The sequence below is a fragment of the Mya arenaria genome, chromosome 16, assembly GCF_026914265.1.
Source record: "Mya arenaria isolate MELC-2E11 chromosome 16, ASM2691426v1".
Lineage (NCBI taxonomy): Eukaryota > Metazoa > Mollusca > Bivalvia > Myida > Myidae > Mya > Mya arenaria.
The window spans coordinates 50,300,013-50,312,641 of record NC_069137.1 but is presented as its reverse complement, the minus strand read 5'-3'; the positions used below and the strand labels follow the sequence as shown (position 1 = coordinate 50,312,641).

The window sequence follows — 12,629 nt, the reverse complement described above, 5'->3', positions numbered from 1 at the left end:
TGTGTTGGAAATGAGATTTCTGTCTAGTTAAAGCTTAAAGTCCTTCGCGATGTTGTTATTGTTTGTGTATGTATGGTTCGTAATGTTAATGAACATATTTAATTAATAAAACTTATTCTATCGCGTGTCTGTTAGTGGGTATTCGTCCCATTATTTTAGTGGCCAACAAACTTGAAATGAGTTTCATCCGGGTACCCCCCCCCTCTCCCCCACTACACAAGATCACACTATTGCATAAAGTCGTGCCATAAGCGATTAATATAATGTTGTAATAGCTTGTTTCACAATTCTTGTGAAAAGATTAACCTTATTTTCATAATAAAAACGCATAAGCAAATACCGTTTACTCTCGTGTTTTTAACATGTCCTTTGTTTTGAAAAAGTGGGAACTGCAAATTAGCCCCATACGTTTCAAACGCGTACATTTTTTCTTCAGCTTAAAACAGAAAACCTCGAAATAACAACAGAGGATGAATTGACTGCGCGGAAATCAGCTTTGAAAGCTGTTTCAAAAAAGATATCAGAAATCAATCAAATACTTGACGAGACAGAAAACAACGCAGATCAAGCAAAAGACGAATCGAATAGAGATGATATCACAAATGTGGACCAGCTACACGCTGAGTTGGCTACGTTAACCGTTGTACAAAGTGAACATCATGGAAGAATCGAAGGGTACATACGCGAATTGCAAACGCAAGTGACAGGTATTCAAGAGTCTATCAAAACGCATCAGGAAGACCTAAAAGCTATAGCAAATGGGTTAGATATAAACCATAGCCTACTAAAGGAAATACAGGAGGTGTGTATTATACCATAGTAATCGAAATTAAACTTAAGAATAAACAAGTAACATGTTGACTCCGGTGTATAATAAATGCTTTTTATTGAGAAAATTTAATTGTTCGTTCATGTATGACTCATGTAAAAAGACAAAACGTCATTTCCACCTAAATACTTAATACAGGTGAAGTTGTAGTGACTGGCTCAGTAACTAGGAAGATTACACAATAAAATGAAGACCACTAAAATCATACCGGCGTCATATGAAACCATTCATTTTTGTTCTAACATACTAACATTTTTAACAGTACATTATGCTAAGGTTTTGTTTTTTCAATTCAGACGCAAGTGGTACAAGGGTTGACCATTACTGAGATAAAAGACGGTATGTTGGTTTTTATCCTTCTGTGTCGATAATGTTATAATACCGCAAGCTCTTGAAAACGCACCACTTATCAAGCCGATGTAATATCGTGGTAGCATGTATACTTAATTTTCAGTTATAAGAAGTGAAGACATTTCTCTATACTGAAGTGAACAAATATAAAAGATGGTAACTTTGCCTCAAGAAAAAAAATGAAGTCAAAAGAAATATAAATGTTTCTATGATTATGATTCAGCATATATAAAGCGACCACAGGGTTTGAACTTTTGTCTTATAACATATTTCATTGTATTGTTTTAGATGTAAAGCAGGTTTTGGGTCAATTCATCGAAATGAGGAACAATGGGATGGCCAATGGCATTCCAATACCAGGTAACAATAAAACAGTATTGGTGTTTATAGCTGTACTCTCACAGATTGGTTGTTTTGACAACTTTTCTATTTGTTTGTCTTTGAATGAGCCAATTTTTGCGTAACTGTCTTGAAACCAGACTTAAAGGGGAAATTTCGGCAAATAACCAAACAAATGAAATCCGTTCTAGTATGAGTTACCTTATATGACTGAATTGAAGGCACTGATGCCAAAATGAGCGGATTCTGACCCCAAAACAGAAATAAAAGGTAACAACTGTCAATTTGTTAAAGTGAAGGCTTTAAATCGTCGACATTTAAAGTGATTGTAATAAATTATATATATTTTCTGCATTTGTATACTAACTAAAGTGATCTCCCTACCTTAGTATGTTTACTTTTCACTGTGTGTGTTCTTCCTGGAAAAGGTCACCCGTTACTTCTTCCAAAGTTATATAGCATGCCCCCCCCCACGGGGATTCACCATTTCCGTCTCTTCAAAGCTTCAAATATCTTTATTTAACCTTGTGGTATTTAAACATTATTAAGTCATGATATCTTGACGACGGGGTCAAGCAAACAATGGGCACAGCCAAACACCATCATGAACGCTTACAGCAAGATTCAAGACCCATAACTCTTTAACCAATTCCCCTTTGTTTGAAATGCGTTATCATAGGAATTGTTAAAATCGGAATTTGATCTTGTATGGATCTTTATTTGTACGCATTGTCAATTACAAAAAAGAACTGGTTTAAACCACAACTTAAAAATATTTGGCAGGAAGTTTATCAATCACATTGAAACATTTAGGTTATATAAAAACCATAACTATGACCCGTTGATAAGTGATATTCTCATTTGATATGACAACAATGTTAATTCTCTATAATTATATTGACGAAAGATAATGAGAACTGAAAGGTTGATTAATAACACACAAACCCATCCAGAAGAGCATAGGCCTTAGTGATATACAATACATTACAAAGAAAATGCTGTAATTCTTAAGTTTTTATTTTCATTTTTCTAAAACAAATTTATACATAATTCACCATAATACTTCAAATAAAGAGCCATAATTTTGTGACCAAATGCTTCCAAACTGAATTCATTTCTATGGAGTTAATCAATTTGGAAGGTTTTGGATGTAACTGAATGACAGTTGAAGGTGAATGTCTTCTTACACTATTAGAACAAATTTAAATTCTGACCTGATACTCTAACTGCCTTCTTTGACAAGAAATATGATATTTGAAAATGGTTGATTACAATACATGTATATATGTCTGTGCCAAATTTAAAACTGAATATTTTACCATGATAGAAATGAAAGGCTAAGTCATGTTGGTTGGCTTTATGTTGCTCGAGACTGTGGTGTTGAGGAGCTATGACAGGAAACATTGTAAACCGATATGACTTTAAGAGTACTTCAAATTGCTCCTGCTGTCATACATACTATCATATTGTGATAACCCCTTAGTTTTATCGTCCTTTAACTATTGTTTTATACATATTTTAAGAAAGACCGTATTTTTCTAAATAGTTTCACTTTCAATATCAGTCATCCGGTTAGTATTGCTGACGAAGAACATATCCAACAATAAAGAACGAGTTCTTGGGGAGGTGATAGTTGAGGTAGGCGGACATGTCAAGGGAAAGGCGATATTGAACGACGCGCAGTGGGCTCCAATAAAACAAATGGCCGAAGACTGTCTACAGAAAATGACCATTGGTAAATCCTACGACCGTACTCGTATATACGTCAAACTTCAAATGACGATTTCTGAATTATTTTAAACATCTTAAAATGAATGAGATTCTTTATTTCAAAAGAAACGAAAACAACTCGTCGTGCTTATGTAATCGGAAGTAAGTTATATTAAATACATCAATGAAATAACAGCAGTGAAATGTTCACTGCAAACTAAGGAGTTGAAATTTCAACACTATTTGGAGAACAATTTCTTCGCACGAGGGGCATCCCATGGGAAGAAAATGAGTTTTCCAAGAGGGGATATTTAGAAAATTAAAATTTGTTGAATTTCAGTGTTGATCGCATTTTATTTCACTCGTGATCATAGAAAAACTTCAAAACGATCCTACACTGAAATCAGCAAAAACCATCCATGTATTTATTGTAGACAAAAGACGTCTTAGTATAATTACTATATTGTTTTCAGACCACGGGGAGGACCAAAGAGACATTTTTGAGGTCAAAAACGAATGCATTGCGATATATGTTCAATGTTGGACTTTGCGATCGCTTATACACTTGTGTGAACAATGCATGTCCGGAAAGTTGACTGAGTTTTTCCGTCCATTGGAGGAAGAAATAAAGAGATGGCTACCACATTACAGTGACCTTGAACTTGAGGTTGCCATTTTTGAAAAGGATTTGACTCGCTGCATGGATGTCTTTGGTGCGTATATTATCATATTTTGTAACATGATTGCAGATAAAATTGAGGAAACAAACTAATTAATTCTACATTGTTGAATAGCAGAATACTTTATTATATTATAGTTGCATATACGACGCATCTAAATGTACAATGTTGACGTTTAAAATGAATAAAGATGTTAATACGTAAAATAATGCATAAGGAATGCGAATAAATTGTTATAATAATTTATGGGTTTTTAACTCGTGAATGGATTATTTCCACTAAATTGTGCACTTTAATTTTAAATAGTTGGGAGAGTAAAACGAAAGCTGATGTCAGAACATGCTGGTGTACAAATGGCTATAGTTACTCTGCCAAATGGTTTAGACGTCCGCCCCAGGCATACGCTGAACAATGAAACTCATCAAGATGAGTTGTGTGGTGGAGGTGAAACCAATAGCAATTTGGAAGAAATCGGAACGGATTTGGACGAGACTAAAGTACACAATGAAACAATTGATGCTGAAAAAGATACAGAAATAATAGAAAACGCTTCCGTTTCTCAAGGTAGTAAAGTTTTCTCCATTGAAATATTTATAATTTTGAACAAATTTAACATTTCTAAGCATTTAATATGTTTTGCAATTCAATTACGATGTTCAATGTAATTGATAAAATATTGGAAATACTAATACTCAAAGTGTGTTCATGAATTGTTGTAGATGAAGAGGTTCTTTTGACAGACAAACAATCAGGCGATATCGCTATGCGTGCAGGTACAAATTTACATTTGTAAGATTACCTTTTTCGCCTTAAAGACTTTTAAAAGTGATGATCCAAATTAAATGCACATGTGTGATTAAAGTGTTCGAAAGGTGCATATCAGAAATTAATGCAATCTGTACTTAGCAAGTTTTTTTTTATTGGACTGCGCATTTGTTCATCACAAGTAAGCACATTGTTTTGTTGGCATTTCAACACTAGTTAGTATGTCTGTTATTTTCGATCCTAGAAAAAGTTGGAAAGGAGATTGCAACATCCAGTATGGGAATAGATTTACGGAAGGAAGGTAACGTGAATACTAAATCAGCAATCGTGTTTACAAATATATTTGAAAAGGAATACAAATAGTTGATGCCCATAAAACTAAAAAGTAAATAATAGAAATATCCTCCATTTCTCAGTGTGGCTAACTTTTCGTAATTGAACTATTTGTAATCCTTATTAATTAATTTACTGTTCTAAGAATGTTATAAATTTGATATTGAATAAAGTAATTAAATTTAATTGATAAAATATAGGAAAAGTTTACATTAAAAGTGTAAAGAGTGTTTGATTTCTTATAGATAGAGGGGTTTCTTCGACAGACAGTGAATCAGGCGATGTCGCCATGCGTGAAGGTACAAATTTAACTTTACATTTTCAAATATTTTGAAGTTTCAACTGTAATGCACAGGCGTGTTTTAAGTGTCTTAGTCTGAAATTCGATGCAATATACTTGCACAATAATGTTGTATTGTTTTACTGCAGTATTTTTCCTACGAGTAATTACATTGTCCTATTTTCCTTACTGCATGTTAAAGTACTTCTGTAATTTGCGATCCTAGAAAAGAGTGGACACGACATTGCAGCATCTAATCAGAGAACACATTTATCTGGAAAGACGGAAGGTAACACGAATAAAGATGAAGAAGTAATAGAAATTTCTTCCGACATCGATATTGCAACATCCTATCAGAAAACAGATTTATCCGGCAGGAAAAAAGGTAAAATTGCACATTCGGCATTAATATTTACAAATTTAATAAAATAACTGAATAAGTGTTTCATTTGGCGATTCAAAAGTGTTTACGAGGTTAATGTGACATGAGTAAGATAAAAATATTTCAACTTTGGGTCAATACAATACCAAAGTGTTTAAATCGTAATACAAAGGCTACCGGTCCAAAATACAAGTATACAGTGTTCAATGAGTTATGTCTTTTAACAAAAAAAAAATCAAGAATAATGTACAAAAATACGTCTCTCGACATGCTTCATGCTTCAGGCTGAAATATTAACTGCAAGTTTTTTTATACTGAAGCAATAGAATCTTCATTCATAATTTTTACAATATTTTCTGTGTCTTGAAATCATGAGCTCCAGCCACACTCGTTTTCTTGGGCACTATAAAATGACACCAACATTTGTTTTCACTCAGGAAGGGGATACTAGAAAGGTTCCTGTATCAGCTTATGTCTTTTCACATGTTAACGTTTATATTATAAACCAATTTTAAAATGACACATTTATACTCTCAAATGGGACATGTTGGCACCAGTGATGCATAAGCAAGTAAATGCCATAAGTTAGACAAGGCCGCTAAAACAGAACGATTTGGTTCCACTCAACACTCATTTAATGATATAGTTATATATTTCAGACCTCACATGTTCAGTATGTAATCTGGGGTTTGCGAAAAAAGAGGACTTCAAACTACATCTTGCTCACCCCTCACATGCACTGAGACTCACTACACCATTGAGAAAATCATCAAGTTTCCGTGAACCCCCGAAGGGACCAGCAGAATATAAACTGTGCCCAAGGTCGGTACCAGATAAAGTATTTACTTTTTTTTAAAGATCTTTAAAGATATGTTGTCGGTTGATTATTTTTAGTTGATGTTGTCAATTGAACATTGCTTTGCGATCAAAAATAATTATAAGTAATGTACAGATAGTTTTTAATCGTGTATGGTAACCTTTCATAAGCGTTATGTACATTGAATTTAGGTTTGAAAAACATCAAAGATGTTCTGTTTGTTGTACGGATGCACATGGAAAAGATGAACTAGATGAATGGAATGCAATCAGACGAGAACATATCGATAATATAAACGTCGTGGGTGTCAACTTGGAAACGCCAGAAATGGAAAAGGTTGCTGCTAATTTCCCTCCGTTTGATTTGCCAGTAAGTATGGTTTACGTAAAACCTTTCTGTCTTGAATATGAGTGTGTGTGTGTCTTTTGATGAGTTTCTTACACGATTAGGCCATGAACGTTTTTTCGTTATATGATATTATCTTAAATACTTTGGATGTGCGGGCTTGTTCCTACATTCAGCATTGTTATACATGTATCAAATGCAAAAAATAAAATACAATCTGAAAAAAATGAAAATGGAGTCTAGTACAACTTGTTCCTGTAGTTTTCAATGTATTAATCGTTATATGTCATAACGCCGGTTTGTTGTTAAGGACATTATTATGACCATATATTTGAAAACAAATATCGTAAAAACAAAAGATATAATGAGCATTCATACTAGGTCACGGTGGAAAGTGTGCAGTATGCAACCATCAACCAGACCTCAGATCTTAGCATCAGTCTACCGAAAAAACCACTAACTCATAAGTGGGTGTTTGAAATACAAAGTAGCGTAAGTATGCATTTTGATATACATAATAATAAATTATGAGGAACAAGCAAACAATGTATTATTTAAAACATTTCAATTGCATGGAAAATATCGATATAGAGTGTATAATTATACTTGATAGTTTAAGCCTGCTTTAAGTGACCCCCCAGCCCCCTAATCCGGGGTAAAGCAAAAGGTTGTATATTTGTCTATTCCGTTTGGTGCCTGCTGTCAACGTTCAGGGTTAAGATCTTTCAAAGCATTGCCGTTGCAGCCCTTGTTCTTTGGATGCAGCCCTAACTGGCAATTAGCCTATAAACAATAAGCATGAAACTTGGCACACTGCTGTGACATCAGGATAATATACAGAGGATGCATAGATTGGGATTTCTAAGACAATCATTTCTTAAACTAGGCCAAATCTAAAACTTCACAGTAACATAAAATGTCATCATCTTCGTACTTATTCATTTTTTTATTGTGTTAAAGATATTTCTTCGAAGAGTGACGCTAGCCAACGATAGTGCAATCGACGTGTTTTTGATCCATCGTGTCTTTGACAAAACGGAAGACACCATCGTTTATCCTACTTCACTTGACTGGGAAAACAAAAACAAATCCAGGAAAAGAGATTCATTTCAGTACGAAATTGAGGTAAATATGGTATATTAATATTAAAAAGTTCAGCGATTGTTAGATATTTAGTACATACAATGACGATTTTTTTTATTAATGGTAAGCTTTGAAAACAGTATTGCAAAAAACAAGCTACGGGGGCAGTTACTGCAGGTAAGTCGATACTTTTAATTCCGTCACTACCCATGTAATTGACCCTACGTAAAATTTATGAGTGGGTAATATTCAGTGCTGGATACAAGTCATTGTTGAATAATAATCATTGCTGGGTAGTTGCTTGGTAATTGCAAGGTATGGTCTTTGCTAAATAATTTTTATTGCTAGTTGATAGATATTGCTGGATAATTGCTGGGTAATAGTGATAAGGAAATATAATTATAAATAAACACATTTCCTTACATATATTTTAGTAAATAACGTAAAATAATGTATTCCGGAAATATTGAGTAGATAACATAACTTACTTAATGTTTCTTGATATTCTTATGTACCTTTTGCCTTCAGGTGGATTTTTCTTCAGAGGTGTACGGTTGTTTCCGTGGGAGGGTTATCTTTGATTTTGGCCATACGCCTGTTGTTTCCAAGCAGCTAACCGTAAGGACAACAGAAAGCACCGATGTCAGGGCACCAAAACGTTCACAAAGTAAAGATCAACATACGCGTTGGCAGGCAAAAGACGTCAAGGTTGTTGAGTTTCAACTAAGGTTAGTGTAACAAGCAGATTATAGTGTGATACAATTCTATTAGCAGGGACTAAATTTTAACCCGATCGCTTTACCAAATCATAAGTCAGAGATCACAGGGCTGGAAGACAATTTCAACGACGTCGTTTTCGACATAACGTTAAGTTCGCAAAAATATAAGTAACGCTTATCTGAAAAACAAAAATGAACTGCTATTTAACATTCCTTTAAGGCACATAATAAAAAAGATGATATTTTAATCAGTGTAAGATCGCAATAATACTTACCTGGGGAATACCAGCAGAAAATATTGGCAACGTATGTCGTGAAATATAGCTTTTGGTGCTTTCTCGGTGATATATATTTAGATTTCAGTGTGAAAAACGCACTAATCCTCTAGTTAAACATGTTGCAGAAACCAGGAAGAAAGACAGCTGATAGAGGAGTATTCGATTGATAAATTTGATGAAGGTACATACCCGTCTACGCCATCGCCAACTAAACGTGATTACACAAACCTAAAAAGAGCCATGGAGATTTCATCACCTGAAATATTCTCCAAGTAAGATTTAAAAATGTAAAACTCTCTTAATGATATACTTACCAGTTCATTTTTCTTACTTTTAATAATTGCTAGTAAGTCTACAAAACTCAATTCACAAATTTTAGGCATTGCATTTTGCATGGGCAAATGTCATAAAGAGATTTATATCATTAATATACGCCATCATAAAAATAACTTTATACTCATTATTATATGTTAGATATATATAATAAGCGTTATATGTTTTGACATGACGTTATTTATGTGAACATCATTGTAAATTGCGTGCGTTATAGAGCGACGTTTAATAAAGTTTCCGTGATAAATTAATACGTATTATATAGATGGTTGTCATTTAAATCGAACATTATCAAGCTCCTATACGGAAATCGGTATACCAACTAGACTCATTTGATACATTATTTATTGTTTGATAAGTTATTTGATTTAAAAGATAAACATTTCAACATAATTCGTTTTAGAACGGACGACGAAAAGACGGATTCAAAAACGTCCAATACTGGAGAAGATTACGAACAGACACGTGGGGTAAATAGACCAACCTTGAGTGAATACAAACGGCGCATGCATAAACTCCTGTACTTCGAAGAGAAAACGCAACTCTCTGTCATTTCAAAGTATGTTGAATAGTAAGGCTAAAATTAAGTTATTATCACTATATGTTGGGGTTTACCTATCATCCGAGTAATTTGAATAATTATATTAAGCTTATATTATTTTCAGCACGTGCTGCTATGTTTTTACTCCAGATTGAACCAAGGAAAACATGTACAAATTAAGGATGTGTTCCATCTTTGATGTATTAAGATGAATTAACATTTTACACATCCACCTATGATTTAAGATGTGTTCCATTAATTTATTCAGATTTGATGGGAAAAGAGAAATGACATTTGAAAACGAGTTGCCACCTGTGATTGAAATTAGCTCAGATGCAATTTACGCAACAAACGGCGCTTTGTTCACAAGTATTGAGCTGAAAGATGAGCTGTCCGAAGATACCACTGCTGGGAGATTAGTCCTCCGAAACTCTGATTCTGTTTGGTTGACCCCTGTCTTTGAACATGCCGTTGGATCACGAAAAATACCCGAAAAGGTACGTTTAACATATAGAATGTGAATATAATTTGATATAAACTTGTTTCAACATGTGCTTTCCAAAACGTCGGTATAGGTTTTCATGAAGCTGCTGTAGTTTATTGTTACCAGAGAAGAAAAATCAATTTCTTAATATAATCTGTTCTACTAGGTATATGAAGCCGGTGTGCATCATCGTCAAAGGAATTTCCTAGACTTTGAGCTATCCCCGGTGTGTGTTTCTGAACTTGGTTTAAAGGCGAAACAGACGAGGAATTTTGAGGTACCGTTTTTTTCTCATTTAGATCAGTGATAATACTTTCTGACCTATTATATGGTATTCTTACTCGGTATTAAGTTTAACATTTTCTTTAAAGCTAATCATGTGTGTTAGGTATTGACTGAAAATGAACTAAACCCAATTTGGTTTGTGAAATAAAAAGAATACGAAAGGATTATAAACCCATTTTAACGGCTCCGTCCAAACCGACTGAAAAAGTTTACAACGAACATTCGAAAGATGGCGTGTCTAACTGGAAGAGTGCGTCGCTCACAAAATAAATTCATATGAAACTATGAATAAACGGCATTGGGAATGTAACGGTATTAACAAGTTTTGATCGCTCAAATTGCCGACTTTACTACAATCTGAACACCACTGCAATTTTTCATCAAAACAGCCTCGGATGTACATGGAAGGTTTACAATGTCAAAATTCTTCACATTAATATACGCTACCAGCAGAACGCTTAGTGATTTTGATTTTGCATCAGTTAAGCCAAAGGACTTAACTCTTAGAAATCTTTATGATTTATGCAATAATACACTTCACTGGGAATCATTTTGAACTTAGTAGAATAGAATACCCGATAAAACACTACAACTAAATAACATCAATATTATTAATTTTACACACTACTTTAACTTCCAACCGGCATACTCGTCGTATGCCGGAGATGATGTTCCGAGTGGCCTATTTGACGAAAGAAGGCCATCTTCTACCTGCACAGCAGGTTGAGAACAATCAATGTTTGAAATATACGTATGGTAAGTTTTCATTATAAGATGTTCACTTTATTAATAATCAACACGTATCGTTTAGGTGCAGCTTCAACTGAATAGAATACGGTTATGCGAAATGCACAAGGCAGTGGATGAACTCCAAAACCTCGAGATTGTCTTTCCAAATTCCGTCTCGAGCTGTGATGTTGACACCTGTATTACTGATAAGTATGTCTTAATAGGATAACCATATCATTTCATAGTATGACTTTAATCAATACATGAACTTACAAAGTACAGTCTATCTACATAGGCCAAATAAATGGTTTGGGTTATCCGAACCTACCTTCGATATAGGCGAGGACCCTAACGATTTTACAGACCGTTGGTTCTTTTTAATAAAGTACGTGTTTTAATATGTAGTTTTTTAAAAACGTTTACAGCTTTATATAGACGATAACTTTGACGCCATTAACCTATGATGACAATAACATTCTGATATAAAGCATAATAAAATAACCTACATGACCTGTTTTGAAAGGGATGTAACTCTAACTAAACCATATTTTGGCCTTAGCCATATTTCTAAGGCACGAATACTGAAAAGGATAAATATCGTAGTGCCAATGGTATGCACCAGTCAATTGTAACCACAGCCCCGTCAGTTGTAACCACCGCCCCTCCCCCTTTCTTGTTTTCCTAGCTGAGATTGAAAGATCCCAGCGCTAAGTATATTGAGCGGAAAGATAAATTGCATCTGCTAGATATTTTAAAAATGGCGATGCTTTGTTGACAGATCAATATGAATTTGTGTTTGCCTATAATGTTGTCCTGTGATTAGAGTGTCATTAAACAAGTAGGAAATACTGCTCTGAGATATGTGTCTCATATGGGGCGTAGGCAGTGTAACTTACCTTTACTATAAACGAATAGCATACGCTAGATCGGTAGATGTAGTTGTGTCGAAGGATTACACTTCCACAATATATTTGATTCAATAACTTCTTTTGATATATGGAAGCAGTTTAGTAGACTTTAAACACAGTATAGTTTGATTATTATTGAATAGTGTTTGTCCTTTTTAGTGATCATTTACGAAAAGATTTGTCGCTGAAAACGTGCAACGATAACCAATACAAAGCAATAATAAAAGCTGCAAGTGTGCCGAAAGAACTGTCTCCACCCCTGCTCCTTGTTGGTCCGTTTGGAACGGGTAAAACATTCACACTCGCCCAGGCAGCAAAGGTCGTTATCCAGCAAGATGGCACACGTGTACTCATATGTACGCATTCGAACAGGTATCAACATGTTTTTTAACATTTATTTATGGTTGAAAAAGTAATGAAATCAATCCAAATATGTTG

General features: G+C 34.3%; 1 protein-coding gene across 1 annotated transcript in view; it reads left to right on the top strand.

Moving 5' to 3' along the window:
- Positions 1-12,629, top strand: part of LOC128221146 (uncharacterized) — a 30,243-nt gene that overhangs the window by 3,295 nt on the left and 14,319 nt on the right. The window contains exons 4-24 of the mRNA XM_052929603.1: positions 437-802; positions 1,126-1,168; positions 1,469-1,540; positions 3,084-3,254; positions 3,703-3,942; positions 4,216-4,473; positions 4,629-4,682; positions 4,919-4,975; positions 5,253-5,306; positions 5,514-5,672; positions 6,329-6,491; positions 6,678-6,855; positions 7,213-7,323; positions 7,792-7,956; positions 8,443-8,642; positions 9,037-9,183; positions 9,648-9,803; positions 10,054-10,282; positions 10,436-10,546; positions 11,366-11,493; positions 12,351-12,563. Of these exons, the coding sequence (XP_052785563.1) occupies positions 437-802; positions 1,126-1,168; positions 1,469-1,540; positions 3,084-3,254; positions 3,703-3,942; positions 4,216-4,473; positions 4,629-4,682; positions 4,919-4,975; positions 5,253-5,306; positions 5,514-5,672; positions 6,329-6,491; positions 6,678-6,855; positions 7,213-7,323; positions 7,792-7,956; positions 8,443-8,642; positions 9,037-9,183; positions 9,648-9,803; positions 10,054-10,282; positions 10,436-10,546; positions 11,366-11,493; positions 12,351-12,563 (3,275 nt within the window). The remainder of the gene's footprint in view (positions 1-436; positions 803-1,125; positions 1,169-1,468; positions 1,541-3,083; positions 3,255-3,702; positions 3,943-4,215; positions 4,474-4,628; positions 4,683-4,918; positions 4,976-5,252; positions 5,307-5,513; positions 5,673-6,328; positions 6,492-6,677; positions 6,856-7,212; positions 7,324-7,791; positions 7,957-8,442; positions 8,643-9,036; positions 9,184-9,647; positions 9,804-10,053; positions 10,283-10,435; positions 10,547-11,365; positions 11,494-12,350; positions 12,564-12,629) is intronic.